General features: G+C 36.2%; 1 protein-coding gene across 2 annotated transcripts in view; it reads right to left on the bottom strand.

Annotated features, from left to right (window-relative positions):
- The window catches only part of DPH5 (diphthamide biosynthesis 5), a 33925-nt gene that overhangs the window by 2218 nt on the left and 11644 nt on the right, over positions 1-20063 (bottom strand). For both annotated transcript variants that reach the window (XM_004420769.2, XM_087446564.1), the window contains exons 4-7: positions 17849-17957; positions 7240-7360; positions 2062-2101; positions 210-313 (exon numbers count right to left, since the gene is read on the bottom strand). In XM_004420769.2, coding sequence (XP_004420826.1) covers positions 210-313; positions 2062-2101; positions 7240-7360; positions 17849-17957 — 374 coding nt within the window. The remainder of the gene's footprint in view (positions 1-209; positions 314-2061; positions 2102-7239; positions 7361-17848; positions 17958-20063) is intronic.

Genomic DNA, 20063 nt, shown 5'->3' with positions numbered 1-20063 from the left:
CCATGATTATTCTTTCAGTACAACTTTCAGCCTATGAGATTCAAGTTAAGGTTGGAAAAAAATGACAAGAAAAGGTACAATTCAAAAACACTGACTCTGGCTTTCTTGGTGGTGGTATACGTATGTGTGTGTGTGTCAGACGTTGTATCATATACACATCTCAGTGCAGCAGTAGGGGGATATCAGAGCCCTTTTTGGGTCCTGAATACCTGGTTCTTCTCCTCGTATCCTTTGATTTTGAACAATCTCCAGAAGTTGCTGGGCTGCTTGGTTTACACTCATATACCGAGGAGGTTCATAGATCTTCCTTCCCCTGTAAGTGTAAAACTAGATGTCATTGTTCTTAGCCATGAAATGACATAATACATTTTTAATGCAATTATCCCCCAGGTAAACTCAAGTACCACAGTCTACATTCTGCTTGAAGCTTTCACATGCTACCCACTTTAAGTATACACTAAAGCACGGATACAATGATTGCTATCTTAAGCTTCTTAAACTTTTTTCATTGTTCTACTTCAGCTGCCCTCTGATCTCACTGAAATAGTGGCAGAAATAGAAGTCCAATAACTTAAAGATAAATGTCTAAATCAAAGCTACTTTTATTCAGAGATACGTTAGGCAAAAATAATTCCAAATAAGTAGTGCTTTGTTCTATATCCTAGCTTAATCAGGTTCTATCGTGTTCATTTTTATTACTATGTTTAAACCACATATTCCTCTTTTCACTTCTTCCTCTAAGAAAAATACACTAAAGCAGTAAATATCTGAAAATCTTGGAGGGTAAGTTACGTTTACTTCTTTACGCCTCAAAAGCCTACCCATGTTTGCCCAACGATCATAACAAAAATATTGCTTTTGCAGTTTACAAAACAGTTCATATAGATGATTTTACTAACACTAAAAATAAAGTCAGCACTGTCCAAAAGAAATATAATGCAAGCCACAAATGTAATTTTAAATTTTCTAGTAGCCATATTAACAAAAGTGGAAAAAAAAAAAAAAAAAGAGGCAATGGGGCCAGCCTGGTGGCATACTCGTTAAGTCTGTGCGCCCTGCTTTGGCAGCCTAGGGTTCGCCAGTTCAGATCCTGGGCGTGGACCTACACACCACTCATCAAGCCATGCTGTGGCAGCATCCCACATACAAAATAGAGGAAGATTGGCAAAGATGTTAGCTCAGCGACAATCTTCCTCAAATAAAAAGAGGAAGATTGGCAACAGATGTTAGCTCAGGCCCAATTTTCCTCACCAAAAAAAAAGAGGCAAAATTAATTTTAATAGTATATTTTACTCAACCAAATATATCCAAAATACTACAATTTCAACATTTACTCCTATAAAAATTATTAGACATTGTTTTTGTACTAAGTTTTTAAAATTTGGTATGTATTTTATACTTACAGCATGTCTTAATTCAAATGTTAAATTTTCACTGGAAATACTTGATCTGCATTTAGATTTCATAAAATTCATGGTTGTAAAAGTAGATTTACATATTGAAGTTGTTCTAACTATACTTAAAAGTTTTCCAATAACTAAATTGAGTATTAGTTTTAAGTTAATTAAAATTAAATTATAAATTCAGTTCCTCAGTTACATTAGCCATATTTCAAGTGCTCGTTTGTCAGATGTGGGTAGCAGCTACTGTACTGGACATTGCCTCTATAAGCAAAAAAGGATTATTACTCTTATTATACCTATGAGGAAAATAAGGCTCAGAAATGGAAGTAACTTGCCCTAGAGCACATAACCTGAGGCAGTGCTAGTCCTGAGGCAGACTCAGGACTCGAACCCATGTCTTCTGACTCCCAATTCGTTCATTCATTCCACAAGTATATACTGAGTGCCTATGGGGTGCCAAACACTGTTCTTAGTATTGAATCTATGAAATATTGCTCTTTCTACTCTACCACACAGCTTAGCATTTCATAAAAGTGTTTAATTTTTAACCATTAATGAAAACTGATTTTCAACAATTTTTAGAACTCATGTCATTTAAGTAGAATTTATTGTTCACGGAATTAAAATAGATGTAAGCATTCTCAGAATAAGAACTTACTTGATTAGATTTTCCAAAGACTGCTCCTTTACTTTGATGTCTGTAGGAAGCAAAAAATAGTTTTCTTTTAATTTAATTAACTACTTTATCCAAAACCCTTTGTGTAAACTTCAGTGGAGTTACCTAAATTTTGGGGAAACAGTCTTCTCAAGTCTCCAAAATGCTCATTTGAGAGTCTGTGACAGTCTTCCCTCACACTTGTTTCTAGCCACTTTTTTATGGAAATACAGAGAAGGATGGAAGTTTGTGGTTGTGTAAAGGTCATTAGTTAGAAAACATACATGAAGTTGGCCTTGAGACCATCCTGAAAAGATCTAATTTCTTCTTGGAAAAGAAGATACAGGAAAGAGTTAGATAAATATTGGCATATATACTACCTAACAGCTAATCAAAATCTTTGTGTTCATTTCTACTAGCTGCTAACTGCATAGACCCAACTGAAAAATCTTGTTATGTTCCTATTCTTACCAATAATGCAGGCACTAAAATGTAAGCTTCAATGCATGTAATATAAATAGAAGAAAATTCTATCCACATTTTGAAAAGAGACTTTTGCTTTCTTAGGAATGGTATTAGAGTAAGTCATTCTAATAACTTATGAATAGACACTTTAAATATTCATGCTTTTAACAGGGCTTTCCCGAGCACTGGCTGCCAGGTATACAGCTACCACAGGGGCCAGAATGCACATAATCTGCTCTCATGAAGCTTGACAATCCAAGAGTCACAAATATTTGATTCTTTACGCTTTTTAATCACTGACACTCAGCTGAACAATTTGGTAAAAGGTAAAAAGTGGAATTGCTCTACATCCTCACAGGAACTCAGTCCATAACAGCAAGAGCAACAGCTGCTTCCTGTCCTACATACTGAAAACAAACAGTTCAGCCAAAGTTTGTTTTTACAAAAATAAATATAGTGCAACTGAGGGGTCTTTTTGATAGACTCCTACAGCTTTCCTAAGTGATTATGAAAGTTTTTCTTATACAGGATACTAAAGAGTTTGCTTGGAAAATATAACAAAGATTAATCCCTTATATGTGTTTCTAAATGTTCTTGGAACCAGTGGTAAGTGTATTTTTCAGGTTCAAAATATCATTAATTATTTAATATTTCCACTTGTCTGGCACATATAGGAAAAAATGCATACCTGTTACTGAAAATCAGTGGCCTGCAATATAATTAATGGTATAAGTCAACTTAGATTTCCTTTACATGATATTTGTGAGATTTTTTAAAATTCAACAAATTTATTAATTCATTCACCTTGAGCTTCTGAAATGTTGTTTATGATGGTAAGGTTTTAAATTTAATATTTCCAATTCTTTTACTTTTTTAATGATATGCTCTACAGAATCTGATTTTAAAAATGAAGAGGGTTGGGGAGAATTTTTTACAGGCAAATGCTTTTTAATCGAATATAAGATTGCATTAGTGAATTAATCTCAAGCCAGACCAGTCTTAATACTTTTCCCTTGTCTTCACACAGGCCATAATTATTCCTCTCTACTTCTACTTGCTAGAATGTAAACATAGCCTATTCATCTTAGTACCAGCACCATAATGCAAAGTACCCAGTAGACAGTCCATAAATGTCTACTGAATAAACTTGGTCACATGGCTCTACTACTACCCACCCAACCAGCCCATCTTAAACTATCTACTTTAGTATTAATTAGATAATTTAAGTAGAGTAAGTCCCAACTCCTTCATAAAGCCTTTGTTGATTTCCCCTCAAATGCTCTTTGTTCTCTGAAATATACAATTAATGCTATATTTTATTAATCTCTACTTACATCATATATATCAGTCTTGTCTTTCCAAATAAATTTAAAATTCTCTGTGGTTTCCTACCATGGTCTATTCTCACTAATCCCTACAGGGGTTGGACCATAGCCGGCATTCAATAAATACATACTAATTTAAATGATGAGAATTCCAGATGATTAAATGGCGAGATCTATGGTTTGAGGATTTGGAAGCATGGTATCTTATACTTCACACCTTGTTCCTGCTTTTGTTAATGGAGCAAGGAAGACATATTGTTTGACCTTGTTTGTCTTTTCCCAGGGAAGCCAAGAAAAGAGGCAGCTCTTAGAAAGAGAGTTCAAGAGCCAAAGTTCTGGTTTGTCCTTCCTGCTTCTCCATACAATAGAACTTAATTGTTCTTTAAACTTTCATGTCCACAGCATGTTAGTTCCAACTAGATTTCAAAATCCTCAGGGCAAGACCCATATCTAATACTTCTTAGTATTTTAAAAGAAGCGAACTCCACATTGGGCTTACAGTAAACATTTAATAAATACCTGTAAATTGATTTTCTAACTGCCTTTCCAAAGCTTCCTGAAAGATTTTCCCTCTTCCCCCCATTTTTTATGGACATAGGGGAAGTTATCAGGTAGCTTGCCTCTTAAGACTCTTCTCTCTCTGTTCTGTTTTAAAACTTCTCAGTGCTATTGTAAAACACACACTCACCCCCAACACACACACATACTCACTCTAGTATCTGAGTTCCAAGGAAAGCCTATTTTCTTTCTTTTTTTTTTTTTTTTTTGCTGAGGAAGATTCACCTTGAGCTAATATCTGTGCCAATCTTCCTCTATATTTAGTATGTGGGCCACCAGAACAACATGGCTGCTAACAGAGCGGTGTAGGTCCATGCCTGGGATCCGAACCCGGGCCGCTGAAGCAGAGCGTGCTGAACTTAACCACTAGGCCACCAGGGCTGGCCCATGAATCCCTATTTTTTTATCCCTCAGTTGCATATATTTGTACTTCTTTCTTTAACAAAAGTCCTTTTAACAGCTGTCCTTCCCTCATCATTCTACTTCGATCTTTACATACTGCTGGCCTTAACTGGATCTAAGTTTGGGATAACATGATGGATATATCTAATGGCATAATCCACATGAATTAACAAGTGCCTTACAGTGTGCTTATCAGTAATAACTACAAAAAAGTAAGGCCAGTCTCTTTCCACATGGAAAATCCAAGGACAAAACTAAAAAGCTCATTAATTAATTAATAATGAAGTGCTAAATTCACTAACAATAAACTAAAATAAGAAAACATATCATACTAGTTAACTGTGGGATATAGGCATAAGCCAAAAAAATGTTAGAGAAGCAATCATGGCTTGATCTAGATCTAGAATTAATTTCGTGTCAATGCGGATGGAATAAAAGGAATGTGTTCGGGCTGGAACTGAATGAACTAGCAAGAGTTAAAGACCTTCTCTGCCAATGGGTAATAAGACTGAGTCTGAGAGTATAAACTAAAAAAAAACTTCAACCAATTAACTTCCATAAATATTTATTGAACAGCTACATTGTGACAGACTTCTAGACATTAGGAAGAGAGCAAGGAGCACGACAAAGTCCCTGTTCTTATGAAGCAGGGAAGAAAACCAACAAGTTAATAAAATAATGCAGATTGGTGGTAAGACTGGAAAGAAATAATACAAGGTCATGGGAAAGAGAATCACTGGGGGATACAAGGTGAACCACATTAGATTAGGCACAGCTCCACTTTAGATCAGGAGTCGGCAAACTTCTGTAAAGAGCCAGATAGTAAATGTTTTAGGTTCCGAGGGACATGAAGTCTCTGTCACAACTACTTATCACTGCCATTGTAGCAGGAAAGCATCCACAGATGATACACAGATGAAGTAGCATGGCTGTGTTCCAACTAAACTTTATTTACAAAACAGACAGTAAGCTGGATTTGATCCATGAGCACTAGTTTGCTAATCCCTGGTCTAAATATTAATTTCCATTTCTACCCCATAAGAAATGCCAACTATTAGTAAAACTTTTCTATAATTTTTCCTACTAAAAGAGACATATTAATTGGGGTTCTGATAATGCACAAATTATGTAATACATTATTAAACAATAGAGAATTGGCTATATTACACAAATAACCTAAATGTTTTTGGCACATAGGAATCTTTTCTAATGTTCTGAATATCTGTACTTACTATAGAGGCCAAAATCATGGATTCATTCTCTGCCGTGATCCTGTGCTATGTGGCAGACATTCTGCCGGATGGCTTCACACACAGTAATCACTAAAACAGTGCAATTCAGTGTGTGATCTGAGGACTGATGCCAGTACGTGAGCATCTTGTTACCAGTAAATAACGAAGTAACTATAGGAGAATAAGCGTTTACAAACATTTATAGTAATTTGACATTGACACAAAAGATTGGAAATTAAAAAACAAATATATATAAAAAAAGAACAAAACCTGGTCCTTTACCACATATAGTTTGAGAAGTACTGCTCTAAACAAATTCATGAGGCAAGGAGGGATTATTCCTCTTTGATAAAAATGAAAGGAAAGGTAAAGAATGTTCACAATAATTCTCTACCTATTCTCTATTTCTGTTCATCAATCACAGAACAAAGCTTTGAGACCGGTATATTTACAACATACGTTGTTAGAACAGGAACTGATAGCGAGTGTGAATCTGTACAATTCCAGTGTCTCTGCTGGAAAATGCAGCCCGGGTCCTTCTGAAGCTCTATCAATACCATCTCTTAGTATACCCAAGACAGGGATCCCAGCTCTTCCCACACTAGGTAGGAAAGAGGATTTGGGCAGCATGATACAGTGAAAAGAGCTGGGAGTTAACAGGCTATCTGCATTCTACCGATTCTGCCACCAATAAGCTGGATGACAGTGGGAAAATGATTCAATAGCTCTATAAATTTCAACTGTAAAACAGGCCTCAATAAGACAGTCTCCAGAGTCTCCTTCATATTGATAATTCTGTGATTCTGATAGCATCAATACTGCAGTATTCAAAGAACATCTCTGGGAAGACAAAGCATGGTGCTTAGTAAGAATAAATGCTCAATACAAGTCTGTTGAATTGCAGTAAACTGACAACAACAGGGTCTTGATGGACAATGTGTAAGACATGGGATGCTGAAGAGGATCTATTAAGGCATAAGAGAGGAGCAGCATGAACTATGGAGTGTATGCAGGAAGAGCCATGTGGTATTTGGAGCAGAAAATGCATGTCTCCCTGAGAGTATGAGAAAGTGGCTAGACTGTCCTTTCTTACCTCTAGCTAGTTACCCACAGAATGGTTTCAACTTAACACAAAATCAAAAATGAGAACAATATGAGAACTCCATGCGGTGACTTTAAGGAAACTCCAAAGCCCTTACCAAGTAAGCATAACGTGTGCATGCCGTTTTGTCTGTTCTTCTTCACTTTATCAAAGAAGCTTTCTGGTCTCCACGTGTCTGTCCAAAAAACAATAGAAACTGTCTCTCCAAACTTATACAACTAGAAAAAATAAAAACATTAATTAATTATGGAATAATTCACTACTATTTCAGAGATAATCAAAATAAAAAGTGAGAACCAGACTTGAGATGGGTTGGGGATCAAATCTGTCAAAAAATGGTAAAAAAAGTTCTCTTTGGTCCACAGCAGCTGGTGTCTCTCTGATGCCCTTTCAGTAGCAGGCTTCTAGTATTTCTGCATTCAGTATAGGAATATAGGTAACCAGTTCATGATTTAGCTATGTAGCTGCTAAAAATACTGAAATACAAAGAACCCAGAAGGAAGTCCAAAAAAGACTTTTGAGCAGTCAGAGCAGGGTTCACAAGGTGAATTATTATTCTCACTTTACAGATGAGACCACCAAGGCTCAGAAGATCAACTGACTTGCCTAAGGTCACACAGGTAGTTAGTAACGAAAAAGAAACTCAAACGTAGGTCCAAGGAAGTGCTCCTTCCTACCATGCCACCTCAGTAAAATTCATACACTGTATACTCACTCCAGCCGTTTCTCAAAACCTACTCCCTTACTTTACCCACTATCTGTTCCCTCACTATAGAGCTCAATGATGAGGGCCTTTTCCCAAACCTCCTCCTTTTCCCCTAATTGGCCCACCCATCCCACTCAACCATCACATAACCAAGAAGCCTCCTTGGTTCCAGCTTGCTTCCAGGCTGGCTGCAAAGTTCACTTAAGTGAGTCCAACTCCAAATCTTATGCTGAGAAAATCTGATTTTGAATTCTTGTTCTTCAACTTCTTAGTTGTGGGACATTACTCTTTCTAAGTCTTTATCTCTAAAATAGGAATAGTGATAACATACTGTCCTTCCTACCCATAAGGTTGCAAGGATCAAATAACATGTAAAAAGTTATTCAAACTGTGAAGTGATATGCTACTGTTAGTTCTTATCTAGGCACTATACAAAGGACATTTACTTCAAAGACTTAATATACAGTAAAACATAACACTAAAGTTTTTATGTAAAGACTTTTTTTTTTTAATTTTTTCCTTTTTTTTTTTTTTATAATTGTATTTATTTTCCCCCCAAAGCCCCAGTAGGTAGTTGTATGTCATAGTTGCACATCCTTCTAGTTGCTGTATGTGGGACACGGCCCCAGCATGGCTGGAGAAGGGGTGCGTCAGCGTGCGCCCGGGATCCGAACCCAGGCCGCCAGCAGCTGAGTGCGCACACTTTACCGCTAAGCCACGGGGCCGGCCCTATGTAAAGACATAATGATTCGATTTAAACATTGCTTGAAAGAATTTTTAACAGAGCTGGAAAGCACTAGATGCTGGAAATCACATCTAGACCTCCGCCACAAATTAACTGTGTGATTGAAATAGCTGTGTGACTTCAGGACATCACCTAACTTTTCTAAGACTACAGTTCTTCGTTTGAAAAATGAGGAAACTGGTCTGGAGAAGGGATTATCATCCTAAGGCTTCCCAGATCAGTTTTCAGAAGCTGCTGCGAGAGGTAAAGGGGGAGGCAGATAGGAAGGGAACAGAGAGCTAGGGCATTCAGGGTCCTCCAACCCTACATCTGTAGAGAAGCTCAACTTTTCTTGATTTTTATGTACTGAGGTCCTAAAAACTATAACCAATACTCCTAATGGTGACTTTGAATTCCCAAGGGAAGGTTCATCATGTTCCTCATATGGCCATGACCTCTAACTTACCTACCAATGGGCTTAATTCCCCAAGTCATTTGAAAACTGTCTAGAAAGGTATTTCCCCACAGAAGCCATGCAATCCAGTGGCAGTAGAATTAACAGACCAGTATACAAAGACTCATGTTAACTCCAAGAATCCAGAGTCATAAATCTCCCAACCACATGTAACAAGGTTTCTCTAAAAATGCATTTAGAGTTCCAGTATGGGATTCCTGGAATACATTCACCCAAGCTACAAGAAATGGGCCTGGCCCCGCTGGGGGGTTCTGTTACTGTTATTGTTCTATGAGAGGCTTTTTTTTGTGTGTGTGTGTGAGGAAGATTGGCCCTGAGCTAACATCTGTGCCAATCTTCCTCTATTTTGTATGTGGGATGCCACCACAGCATGGCTTGATGAGTGGTGTGTAGGTCTGCGCCTGGGATCCGAACCCGTGAACCTCAGGCCACCAAAGCAGAGTGCGCAAACTTAACAACTATGCCATCAGGCTGGCCCCTGAAAGGCAAATTTATCTAACAAATATTTATTATAGATCATCCACTACGTGCCAGGCATTATGCTATGCATAGGTATAAGGTGAGAAGCAAAACAGAGCTTGGGCCTTCCTGGAGCCTGCAGTCTTGTTTATACCTCACAGAGCAGCAAAAGCCCTGGAGTCTTGGCCCTGGTTCTTACCAGTTGAGTGATAATACACAAGTCAAGCAACCTCCTGACTTTCAGGAGGAACTCCCCTGCAAAATGGGTATAATAACTATAAACCAAATAATATGGTTTTTAAGGATTAAATGATGAAAAGTATGTAGAGTGCCGAGTGCCTTGCACATAGTCAAGACATATATATTTATAAACATATAAAGATGTTTATAATGATGATATGAAGATGTTCTAAAATGCTGTGTCTCGCTATAATCCAACTGCTTTCTTTACAGGAGTGAGCTCAAAAATATTATCAAATATCTGAAACTATGCTTATGATTTAATTCTCACAAGTTCAACTGTTTACATTCTAAAAAGCATTTTTGGTATCTCTAATCAGATTTTGAAATATCAGTATTACTCTATAAAAAATCTTTAAGGGAAAACTATTAAAGAAAATCATATATCCAACCATATATAAATATTTCAAAATGAGTCTTTGATATCTTAAGAATCATGGAAATATAGTCACGGAAGTAAATCCTTCATTCAAAAAGAAAGGGATAAATCATTTAAAAGAGAATTGAGATGCTAGTCACATATACACACTGGCTGAAGCATTCTGTGTAAAAGCATCTTTGAATTGTTAATTTGGGAGATTAAAGAAAATCTCACATAAGCACTGCTTTCTAGGACCCTGATTTATAGACTGTAACCGTTCACATTGCTGTGTTGCAAACTTCTTCAGTGACTTCTGGAACATGATGCAAACAGTTTCACCATTTAGACGTCAGTACCTCAAAGAACAGAAGGGCCAGTCCTTTGTGTTTCACAATTCAAGGACTTACAGTAAACTATAAAAAGAAACTGGAGCAAAATCACACAGAGACGAGAAATGAGGTTGCAGAAGCCTAAGCACTTAATGTCAGCCTTTGTGTTGTGATCATTTTTCCCCAAAACATTATTGATGCAAATCTAAATGTAAAGACTACAAAAAGGGCTGTTTTCTCAGAACAGTAGGTAAATACAGGCCTTTTTTTGTTTTAGCTAAAGTAAGTTACAGAGAAAACAGTTTAACTCGATATTGGATCATGTTTTTACCTATTGAAGACAACCAAAACCTCAATTCAAAATGATCCATCTAACGATATATACAGCAATATCTAGTTAGAGTGAGAACATGCAAAAGACAAATGTGAAGTAGTAAATAATTAAGAAAAATGAGATATGGACTGTATTATAAGAGTTCAGCATTTCCCCCACTTAAAGAGCACCTGAAGGTGACTTCTGAAGAGACAAGACATATGCTGGACCTTAAAGGATGGATAAGATTTAGACTGGAGAAGTTGAACATGGTGGAAGAATGAGATGGTATGAACAAATTAATAGAAGTGGGAAATCTTGGGCAATCTTTAGAATGGCATTTAGCAATTATCTAGAAATAGCTACTGCCTGACTTGCTTCTAACAAGTATCTCTAATTCTTGACGTCTTACTATGTGCCAATTCCTAGCAATTTCAGCTCTATAATTTATCTAGAAACTATTCATTGCTTTTCCCACTACCTTAGTTTGAGCCCTCAATACCACTTAGCTGAATGACCTTAATAGCCTCCTGCTCATTTCACCGCCACCAATATTTACTTCCTCTCAGAAGCAAAGATGCTTTGTAAATTCCACTTTACAATTAGGTTTTAATGCTGCTGTTATTTTATATTCAAACAACAATATTGTGTCATTTTTTAAGTTAAAAATATCTTCTCTACTTATGGAAAAATTAGAAAATCCTTTCTAAGAACTCTATTAAGCCCCACATATATCTTTTATATATGCATATCCTAAATCAGATCAGTTAAATCTGTAGGTAAAAGATAGCTGAGCCAAAAACCACACCACAAAACCAAATAATCACCAGTTAACAGTTTTCTCTTCTATACTTAATACCAGTCTTGGAGTTGTTGACTTTTTAAATCCTCCCGTTGCATTTTGCTTAATATTGATGTAACACTGATTTTTGCTGACCCTAAGAAAGATTTATGCACATGGCCACACACTAGGTATATAGATAAAGTTGAATAACTATGTAAACAGAAGAGCTACAAGATTTATATTCTTACACATGAATGAGAGAATCCACAGATGAATTAGATGAAAGAATTACAATTTCAAGCATATAATTTCAAAGAAGATCCAACTTGGGGGGGAGAATAAATAAACAAGCAATTTAACTCAGCCAATATTTGTTGTACATTGATAATATGCATAGCACTGCAATAAAGTGCAATAGAAGATGTGAAGATGAGTAAATCAGGGAGTTTATAATATGGTAAACACATAAATATATATAAGTCACTGAACATTCTGTATAGGATGGGGATTTACCACGATTGAGTAGCAGAACGGCACAATCAGATCTATAATTTAAAAAGAAACTATAACGTGGAAGAGAATGATGGTAATGTGGCTATTAAAATAGTGATTAAAAACAGTTATAGTGGAAATGGGAAGGAAGGAAAAAGATTTTTAATATGCCCATGAATTAGCAGGTGGTCAAAAATAATTCAGGGGCAGCCTGATGGCGTAGTGATTAAGTTCACGCATTCCACTTTGGCAGCCTGGGGCTCGTGGGTTCAGATCCCAGGCACAGTCCTACACACCATTCACCAAGCCATGCTGTGGCGGTGTCCCACATACAAAGTAGAGGAAGACTGGCACAGATGTTAGCTCAGGAACAATCTTCCGCACCAAAAAATAAATGAATAAATAATAATTCCAAAGTGACTAAAAGAATAGAGAACTTATTAGATGAGTTCTTCTAAGGTTACACAGCAATGCAGAGCTCTGATATCCTCGTTACCTAGTTTAGTGTTCTCTGTACTAGATAAGGCTTTAGCATTTCTACATTAGTCCCTGGACAACAATGAAACCAATTTAATGCTTCTGAAATTAACAGTAAGAACTACTATGAGGTCAACAGTGCTGATTATTACAATGGGTGTTGTTTTATGAAAAAAGGAAGGAAATGAGTTGTTACTTTTGAAAGAAATATACATTTTTTTCAAAGTAGAAATGTATTATGTAAACAGAGGAACATATGGCAATAATCAAGGTCATTCATGCAACAGCCAGAGAAAGTAGAAGCATTTCATAATGATGAGAAAATTATACAATCTTTTCCCTGAAGTCAGCCACAACTGATAATGCAGTTTTTACCCAGAAATCATTGCTACCTGGTTGTCTTATTTATCTGTCCCTTAAAATGTCTCAAAACCATTTTAGTCACTAAATTTTTACCAAAGAATTAATATATTCTACCACACAAATGCTTAGCAATAAATGATAAATACCACACAAAGAAAGTATTTTAGGATTTGTAATTTATTCTTTTATTTGGCCTGTCAGAATCAGGAGAATGTATACATAGTAAGTATTGAATAAAAAGACTGAAAGAAAATAGACCAAAACTATGGTTACCTCTAGGTGGTAGGACTATGGATGCTTTTATTTTCTTGCTTATACTTACTATATTTTCTGAATTTTCTATAAGTATATATGTTATTTATTATCAAGGAAAAAAGTTATTTTTTAAAATGGCTCTTCTAAAGCAGAAACAATGGTAAATTAAAGCAATTCTGATTCCACATGTTTAAGCTGCTAATTGCTTAATCTGAAGAATTCAAGAAAAGAAGGACTTTGTTCCTCTTGTCTTTTGTGTTTTGAGAAAAATCTGACTTTTCATTATCAGGAATGTCTAAATACAACCAACTTGCCTGGCCCTAGACAAATAAATGGATTTTTCTTTGATTAGAAAAATCCTCGAAGTATAAACAATATTTAAGTGTTAGAAATATCTGTTACTTAGGAATTTCAAATAACACGATTCTTAAGTATACGTTTATGACTAATATTTTAATTCTGAAAAATCCTAACATTTCCAATGAAAATTTGAGTATCTAATATATGTTGGTCAAGGTAACCTTTCCCTAAAGTTGGAAAGAGACCAGCTTTTTAGCTTTGAAATCTACAGGATGTTAGAGCTTATCTAGTTTAGTATTCTTCATATTTTTAAGTGTCAAATCTTTTTTTCCAAATGAATTCTCAAAGAGAACATCAGTAGAGTTAAAGATAATGATTGGCCATCTTGGGGATTTATTCTTTGTGTTTGGTGTCAATTGCTTCATTATCTGCAGAATCCCTGAAGCATCTTCATAAACCATGGTGGCTCTGAAAACCACTGCTCTTGCCCAACATTCCTCCCTCTCCCCAGTTCATCCCCTTGTAGTTAGGAAACCTAAGATCCAGAGAAGTTAGATGACTCCTTAGTTACTGCCTAAGCAAAAAGTCAAACCAAGACCTTTTCATTTGCAGTTAAACTTTAAACCATTTCCATTATATTTTTCCTTTACCAATTCCACCCAATATATACTCAATTTTTATCCAACATATATATTGCTAAGTCTTATGTTAACTAATCCCTAGAGACCCAAAGTTTCTGTGGTATGCATGTATGTATTCATTTGTGTTTGTGTATTTCTGTAATACCTTGCAGATTCCCCAAACTGCTTCCATGACTCTCTTCTTTAGCTGTACATTTCTCTCTGTCTTTTGTCTCCTTGTTCATCTAGCAAATTTCTTGTAATTCACTTTTTAAACCACTTAATTGAGGTATAATTTACATATCAGAATATTCACCCATTTCAAGTGTACATTCAATGATTTTTAGTAAATTTACCAAGTTGTACAACCATCATCATATCCAGTTTTAGAAAATTTTTATCACTCCAATCAGATCCCTTATGTCCATTTATAGCTAATCTTTGTTCTTAACCCTAGCCCCAGCCAACCACTAATTACTGTCTCTATAGATTTGCTCTTACTGGACATCTCATATAAATGGAATCATACAATATGTGCCTTCTGTGTCTCACTTATTTTACTTAATATACATATATTTAATATTTATGCCAGGACTACTAATTCTTCACAAGATAAAAGGTGAAAATTCAGGGCAGTATCCATGCCCTCAACGGTCTGAGAGTAAGATAAACCTAATCATACTCTTCTACATAATCAATTCTAGATTGATAATGGTCCTGAAAGCAGAGGAAGACTGGCACACGGTTCTTAGGAGGCAACTGCTCTAGAAATGACAAGTTAATACAACCAACCAAAATAAGAAACCAACTAAGCAAAGAAGTTAGAAAGGTCCAGCCTCCATGGACAAGTCTATGTGGGTAAGGACCATAATAACTGGGCGAGACGGTGGGAAAGGATCCATTGACATACACAGTCCATTTCCTTTCCTAGGACTATCAGTAATGAAGAAATGGCTCTTTACATCTCCCTAAATCTCAATTCTCTCAATGGACACTGCTCCTACAAGTCCACTTCTTTTGATCTTGTCTTACACCCCACCCCTCCATGCAGGCCAAGCCCCTATCATATCTCCTCTAAGCACTGCAACAGCCTCCTAATTGACTTCCTCACTTCCAATCTTGTCTGACAGTAATTCAATCTCCACACACTACCCAGAGATATCTTTTAAAGATATTTATCAGATCAAGTATTTGCACTGCTTAAACCCCTCTAAATTCAGTCTATATCACTTAGAATAAAACCCAAACTCCTGATGGTGAATTAGAGAGTCTAGAGAGCCACTCGTACCCACCTCAGATCACTCTTCCCCTTGCCTGCTACTCTCCAAAAAGTCTATCTTTGGTTCCTTTAACAAGCCACACTCATTTCCACTTTAGGGTCTTTGCATGAACTGTTCCCTCTGACTGGAATATGCTAATTCCTTCTTGATTCATATCTAATCTTAAATGTTACCACCTTAGAGACCTTTCCTGACCACCCAACTACAGTACCAACCTAGTCACTCTCTAACATATCCGCCTACTTGAATTTCTTATACTTGGCACTACCTGACATTTATTTTTTCACTTGTTACTGCCTCTCCCTCCTACTAGAACATATGCTCTTCGAGAGCAGGGAGCTTCTTGGTCAGGTTATCACCGTATCCAAAGGCACTTAGTGGTCAAACAATAAGTCGGCAAACAGTATTTGTTGAATAAATGGATCACTATTCCTCTTAACAATGTCTAACTCAGCAGCTTCCAATATATTTTTCATTTAACAAGGAAAATTTTCATTAAGAATATGGGATTTGTGGTAAGGAATTGTATTTTATGGCCTATGAGAGAATGCCTCTCACTGGCTGTGTGTGTATGTGTGTGCAGAAGTGTTAGTCGGTACAACTACTTACTTTCATTTTTACTGATAATCAAGAGTCTTCTATTGGTTAATAAACCACAAAGTTCACGAAAACAACTTGATTGATTCTGAACTCTCTATGCTGCTTTAGCAAAAAGCAAAAACAATAAAATAGCTCAAAAGGGGCTGATAAATAGTTTAAAAAATTTGTGCCCATTTCTAGGTTAGGAATTTCATACTACTACTCTTTAACCTAAGTTAAAGATGTTGGAAAGCATAAACTGTTCAGGCATGTCACAGCACCCAAATAGCACTTTATTCAATAACTAGATGGCTCTTTTTGAACTCATGGGAAAGCTCTTTCACAGAGATGACAGAATACCTTTCAAAAGTGGTGCCCACTTCCCTTTTTAAAAACTGAGCAAGAGAGCATGACAAGGTAACCTGTTAACATTCTACATTTAGCAAGCATATTTTTGGGAATTAAAATCTACTTTTCCTTGGGCCTGCCCAGTGGCATAGTGGTTAAGTTCGCGCACTCCGCTTTGGTGGCCCGGGGTTTGCAGGTTCAGATCCCAGGCGTGGACCTACGCACCGCTTATCAAGCCATGCTGTGGCAGGCATCCCACATATAAAGTAGAGGAAGATGGGCACAGATGTCAGCCCAGGGCCAATCTTCCTCAGCAAAAATAGGAGGACTGGCAATAGGCGCTAGCTTAGGGCTAATCTTCCCTCACCAAAAAAAAAAAATCTATTTTTCCAATTCTGCTAAGCTAAAAAAGAGATAGTACTGTTCTTTAACTTTCTAAGAAATTTTTTATCTGCCTAGGTTGGTGGTTCTCCAAGCGTGGTACCTATACCAGCACCTTCAGCATCACCTGAGAATTTGTTAGAAATGCAAATTCTCAGACCCCAACCCCAGATCTACTGTATCAGAAAATCTGAGGGGAAGGCCCAGCAACCTCTTTCACAAGCCCTCCAGGTGATTCTGATGAATACTAAAGTCTGAGAACCACTGGTATAGGCTATTGTTTTTTCCATAAATGTGAGTCCAAATAGGAAAGAGAAAAAGACCAGCTATAATAAGGAAGAGGACTTTGCCAAAGTTTTTGCATTATGCAGGATATCCATACATTTATTTTAAAATTTAAGTGTGCCATGCATATAGTGATAATGTAAATAGCTATTTTAAATTATGCATTCTAGGAAGATATATTGGGGAATATCTTATTTCATAGATTCTAAGATACACATTTTTTTCCTGTTATATCTGAAATACAAATGTGTCTTAACAATCAATGAAACCTTAAAATCACTGTTGGCCATAAGCAGTTGTAGTTGTTATGGATTATATATGTGTGAACATCAGAACAGATATCAAACTTGGAAAACGAATGCCAGCAGCTTGGAAGAAAATCTTGGAAACAGGGAGCACTCTTTTAATCCCTCAGGACCGAAATTGTGCATTAAAAACAACTAACTTTACACATCAATAATTGCAAAACTGGCTTTAAAGCCCAGTGTCACTGGCTTTTGGCTCTGTTATACATTATTTTAAGAAATACTGCATCACAATGCTCTTGATGCCACAGAAAACAATACTGTGTGGAAAAACGTGGGCCTCAGCAATGCAGAGTAAGTCATTTGGAAGAATGTAAAAAGGTTTTAGAAATACTTAACCAATTTAATTAGGTTATCTTTCCTTTTTTGTATGCACAAGTTGGATATAAGCTTAAAATCTTTCTCTAGCTAAATATCAACGGCCTATTCCAACGAAGGGGAAAAAAATCTAAGTTACAGGAAAACTTAGTCTAAAAAAATTTAGTATTATAAAACAGTACACAGTGATGTAATATAAAATAATAATGTCTTATAATTCATGAAATATAATAAAATCCACTTGCAATTTGTAGAAAAATAAAACATTTTTGCTTAAGGTCATTTGAAAAAATACATTCTCTGCAGTATTACCTGTAAACCGCAGCAGCCTACAGCATTCATTATGGAAGCATTGTGAATAACTCGATAAGGGATTCCCAGTTTTGTTGCTCTCAGAATAAGATCGCTGTGTGTTGTAGCACTGTAGTGAGAAAAGATCAGGTTGGATTAATGTAACCAACACTGACTTTTTAAGACAGTAAAGCTTTCAGATTTCATGAGTTCAAGTCAATCAAAGGGTTGAGGGCCTGGCTTCTCCTCAAATACTGCTGGGCACCTGCATTAAGGCTTCCATCCGGGCTTTTTGGCAAGAAAAGTGTTAAGTCTACACATGCCCTTTACAATGTTGAACTGCACCAGTAATACTCTTAAAGCAGCCTTGGCAGCTACAGAAAAAAGGGAAGTTTTACTTGCTCTTTTCATCCTGTTAATACCTGCAAAAGCCATCTGTGGAATACTGTATAAGCTCAGCAACTGAACTCTTGAGCAGCAATTCTCAAACCTTTTGGTCTTAGGATCCCTTTAAAAAACGCTTAAAATTACTGCTCTAGAGTTCTAAAATATGGCACAACTAGACCTACACTTTGATTTCTGCTCTATTTTGAAGGCTTTGTTTATGTATTTTGAAATACAACAAGGTAGAACACAGAGAACATTTTCATAGCCTGTCAATCTTTGTCTTTATGTTAGAGTTCCATCATACATAACCCTAGCTGGATTTTACATCAGTCTAGCAGTCATTTTATTTCTAACTGTTTTCAGTCTGGTGACCGTATAATTAGTATGTGTATGTGTGTGCATATTCTGCCTGTTACCTCTCCTTTTTTGAGATAAATCTAATGACTATAATTAAAAAGACGGGTGGAGAGAGAATATATGTAAATATAAATATGGATATGGTGAAGTGTAAGCCCATATAAATTTAGAACTGCATTATTAAAGGCCTTTTTCCCCTTGATGAAAACTCCAGGCCCTACTGGGGAAAGCAACATTAGCATATTTGAGAAGCCACATACAAACAAGCAGAACCTGTCAACTGGTCAATGCATACCAAGTAGGAAGATCAAGGGCTGGCACCCCATGCGGCAGTCAGAAACAGATTAACAAATGCCCACCAGGGAAGCCTGTTTTTAATCACACACATAAAATAAAAACAAATATGAAAAACAATCATTAATTTGATTTAGAGAAAGTTTTTAAAAAATGAATGCCAGTTGTAAAGAATGTTTTTAATATCATCTTCAACAGACTCTCACTACTTAACACTAAGGAAAACTCAACTGGTTATTTGGTGAGTTAATGTAATGAGCAGAAAGAAAAACTGATTTAAAATTATATCTTTCTTTAATATAAGTTCATTTAAAATGACCAGATGTGGTTGGTGTACTATGAAGACTTAATGACCCAGCAAAGGGATTTGATTTTGTGAAACTGCCATAAATGTGACTGAATAAGCTCCTCAGGTTTCTGCTATGAAAAATTGTGATAAAATTGGTATTTTACTATCACCATTACCTAGATTATATTGCTTCATGGAAAAGAAAAAACTAATTTGAAACACAGGCTTACACCCTATTATTGAGCATTCCTTCCAGTTTGTGGTTCATGAAAATGCTTTATTATGGTGACTGGGAACGCATGTGTGTGCGTGTGTGTGTGTGTAAAGACAAATTTATTACTATTTCTGGGCATGTGGCTCTACCCAAAATCATATGTACAGATAGACACACATACATGATTCTGGATAGAGCCACATGCCCAGAAAAAGTAATAAATTTTTCTTAATAATATACTTGTTACTTGGAATTGCTCTGAAGGCAATTTCAAAAGAGAAGATTCAAAAATGTTTTGATCAATGGAATCAATGAAATAAAATACATAATGGTGACCAATTTGAATGTGTAAGACTTGGTATGTTTATTCAAAATTTTATTTTATAATAACATTAGTTTGTGAATATAGTACCACTATATCTGACAGAGGTATGGCTGGTGACCTGAAAATCCACTATTTGCAATGAAATGGTGAAACTGATATTTTCAGGAAGCATTATAAATTGGCACAATCGTTTTGAAAAGCAAATTGACAATACACACTTGTAAGCGTCATGTCCAAAACTTTTGAATCTTTTGGTATTATAAACCTATTTTGGAGAATCTACCACAGGAAAACAATCCAAAATGTGGGGATGGGAAAGTGAGAGGAGGGGAAAAGGATCATATACATTAATCCATACATGGCAGCTTTA

Source organism: Ceratotherium simum, chromosome 2, assembly GCF_057802395.1.
Source record: "Ceratotherium simum simum isolate JZ-2026a chromosome 2, ASM5780239v1, whole genome shotgun sequence".
Classification (NCBI taxonomy): domain Eukaryota; kingdom Metazoa; phylum Chordata; class Mammalia; order Perissodactyla; family Rhinocerotidae; genus Ceratotherium; species Ceratotherium simum.
The sequence above is the reverse complement of the archived record's forward strand: the minus strand, read 5'-3'. Positions and strand labels throughout refer to the sequence as shown.